Genomic DNA, 3,261 nt, shown 5'->3' with positions numbered 1-3,261 from the left:
GGAACTCATCCATCCCTACACCAACACCCGCTCACTCAGATCTGCCGATCAGCACCTCCTGGTGATCCCCAGGTCCAGGCTAAAAACAAGGGGTGATCGAGCCTTCGAGGTGACAGCACCAAGGCTCTGGAACGCTCTCCCCCTGGACCTGCGAACTGCCCCCTCTGAAAACTCTTTTAAAAAACAACTAAAAACACATTTGTTCAGGCAGGCTTTTGATCATGCATAGGCGCCTTTTCTTGTCCTCACTGTTCTATAGTTTGATTTTATCCAAATTCTTTTATTCTACTTTTTCTATCTGGTTTCACTGTTTTTAACTACTGTTTGTTTGTTGTCATTTATTTCTGATTTTGTTTTATTGTGTTTTTTTATATTAAGCTGTAGTGTAAAGCACCCTGTGCATTCGTGCTGTGAAGGGTGCTATATAAATAAAGGTCATTCATTCATTCATTCAAACAGCAGGTTGGCATGAGAGGCTGGAGGCGGAACTCTTGAGAACTGTGGATAAATACTCTTGTAACAGACTGTATCATTGCACTATCCGGCAAACATCTTCCGTGTCTTGTCGATTGTGTCCAGCTATGCTTCAGCTTCCCAAAATAAAACCAAGTATGAAGAAAGAAACGGCACAAGAAGCACAACAACCCCGACCCCGACAACATGCTGGGCCTAAGGATCGTCCACATGTGGCGGGAGGAAGGCAACGTGACCAAGTGGAAGGGCACGGTTCTGCAGCACCTCACCATGGCCAACAGCTGCCTCTACATGGTCAAGTACGACAACCGCGACTGCGTCTACTGCATCGAGCTGTTCAAAGACGAGCGCGTGTCCAACCTGAAGGTGTTGGCGGAGAAAGTCGTGAACAATAAGATCAAGGTGCCCCCCGGGGCGGAGGAGCTGGTGGGGCGGGCCGTGGACCACCTCTTCGAGAAAGAGGATGGGGAGAAGAACGCGTGGAGGGGCATGGTCCTGTCCCACGCCCCCGTCATGACACAATGGTATTATATCACCTACGAGAAGGACCCAGTGCTCTTCATGTACCAGCTCTGGGACGACTACAAGGACGAAGACCTCCGCGTCCTGCCCGAGTCAGAGTACAAACATCTGTTGCCAGAGGACAGGGAGCCGGGCGAGGAGACGGAGAGCCTGGTAGGGGAGCGTGTAGACTACATCGCGGACGACGGCCTGAGAAGGACCGGCTTGGTGATCTACCAGGTCCCCACCAAGCCCACCGTGTATTACATCATTTTCGACGACGACTACCACATCCACGTCTACGACCTTCTGACCTTACATAAAACCCTATCTGACCGAAAAATGCTCTCCCACACGCAAAACACGCAAAGAGAACAATCTAGAAGGAAAAGGAAAGGACGGAGAATTCTCTACTACAACTGAGGGTAACCACAAGAAAAAGACTGCGAGACCAAAGATTTGATAACCAAAGACTGTGGCCTGCCAAAGACGAGGGATCTCATGGGGACTGCAGAACATTTCGTTTGCCCAGTCGGTGTGAGGGACCAGGGGGATGGAGGACAGACGCACCGAGATCTGGGCTCCATTGAACAACAGGGAAGTAAACACACACACACCCGCCTGCCCTTTGATGCAAGATATAATTATTAACTGATACGTGACACAATGATTGGAAAATGTCTTACAAAAATAGCTCTGTGCAACGAAGAACGCTTGCACTGATAACCTGCAATGAAAAACTGCTTACACAATCTGCTCGTATATCGGACATTACAATGAAATATACAGTTACACAATCATGGTGTGTGATGTTTTTGATTTATCTTTAAGTTTGATTTATCTTTAGATGCGCTTTATTTTAGCTTGATTTATCCTTAGATGTGATGCTTGATTCGACTTTAGATGTTACCTTTTATTTTACATTTACATTTTTATATAGATTCCAATCGAGTTGTTTTTGGCGCTGTCTGGCAATGCGTTACACATTCACTTAGACTACAATGTGACTCTGTATCAGAGTATCACACAAGTTACACAATCATTATAGGATCCATGAAGGTCATAGTATTTACTTTGCAATATCACTAATACAATCTATAAATGCTTAGACTCTTTTTCCAAAAAGGGGGATTTTTGTGTATTTTCAATTTGTTTTTGGGACAATACAAAAATCGCCAGTATTTCAGATTATTTTTCACTAAATCTTCTTTCCTATATTTGTGGACACTAATGGAAAATGTAAAAGGGGAAAATATAAATAGCTACGCCTTTACAGTTATACTTTAAGACTAGGTTAGACTGCTTTCTTCAGAACAGGTTACGCAGATTCTAAGACACGGGAAAACTATATGTATGTCACCCTGCCTCTGAAACTAGATGTTAGACCACAGACAGACACCTCACCTCCTATTCAAAGTCTGCAAAATCTAGTTATTTTTTGTTTAAAAATTGTGCACACTTAAACTTTTCAGAACTAACATTGAACTTAGGGAACCACAAATGTTTGTTCTGAAAACATACCCTTTAAATTTGATTGACCAACATCCATATATCACATGTTATTGACGCTATATACAACTGACATTTTGATCGTCTATCAAGGGTGGCTGTACTGTACTGCCCTACACCTTATCCAACCAGAGGACTTCGTGGCACCCTTCCGGGTTCTACTCGCAACCCACACGAGAGTCCTTCCTGGGCCCATGTTAACCACTGCAGAGAGGGGCCAGCAACGGAAACAGCCAGCGACCCTCCCAGAGGCTGCTAAGCCCATCCCTGCCAGGCGTGAAGCACGAGACACAGACCTACTGACACACACCCCGCCCCATTTCCTCATCTAGGCTGTACGCTGCTCTAATGTCTGACCTTTTCCCAAAAAGACACACCCCTCTCTCTCACTCTCGCTCTCCGATAACGAACACTGTAACAAACCCTGAACAATTTGCTCTCTCTCCAACAACAAACACTGAGCAATTCACACGCTCTCTCTCGCCTGCCCGTTCAGAGAGACAGGCCCACCAGAGGGTGAAGAAGACAACCCCGGCTCCACCCAGTTTTTCCTAGACTGATACACAACTGTCAATGTTGCTTTGCTCTTTCGATTTTTACACTGATGATGACTCCTGTATTAAACACTGATCCCTGCGATCTAGGCGCAGATTTTACTTACCTCTTGAATTACATGTTGTTTTAATTTAGTTTGGCTACGCTTTTAATTGTCTGTTTTACATTATGGTTTTTGATAGAGAATTTGTTACCGCATGGTGGCATATTCATTTTCACTTT

General features: G+C 44.9%; 1 protein-coding gene across 1 annotated transcript; it reads left to right on the top strand.

Moving 5' to 3' along the window:
* Nucleotides 1-651: 651 nt before the first annotated feature.
* LOC311231693 (spindlin-1-like) lies at nt 652-1,398 on the top strand (the record flags this gene model as incomplete). The annotated part of the gene is made up of 1 exon (XM_084318321.1): nt 652-1,398. The coding sequence occupies exon 1, from the start codon at nt 661-663 to the stop codon at nt 1,396-1,398; it is 738 nt and encodes a 245-aa protein (XP_084174447.1). The 5' UTR covers nt 652-660.
* Nucleotides 1,399-3,261: the final 1,863 nt, after the last annotated feature.

Source organism: Notolepis coatsorum (genome assembly GCF_963971535.1).
Source record: "Notolepis coatsorum genome assembly, chromosome: 7".
In the NCBI taxonomy this organism is placed as follows: Eukaryota; Metazoa; Chordata; class Actinopteri; order Aulopiformes; family Paralepididae; genus Notolepis; species Notolepis coatsorum.
The sequence above is the reverse complement of the archived record's forward strand: the minus strand, read 5'-3'. Positions and strand labels throughout refer to the sequence as shown.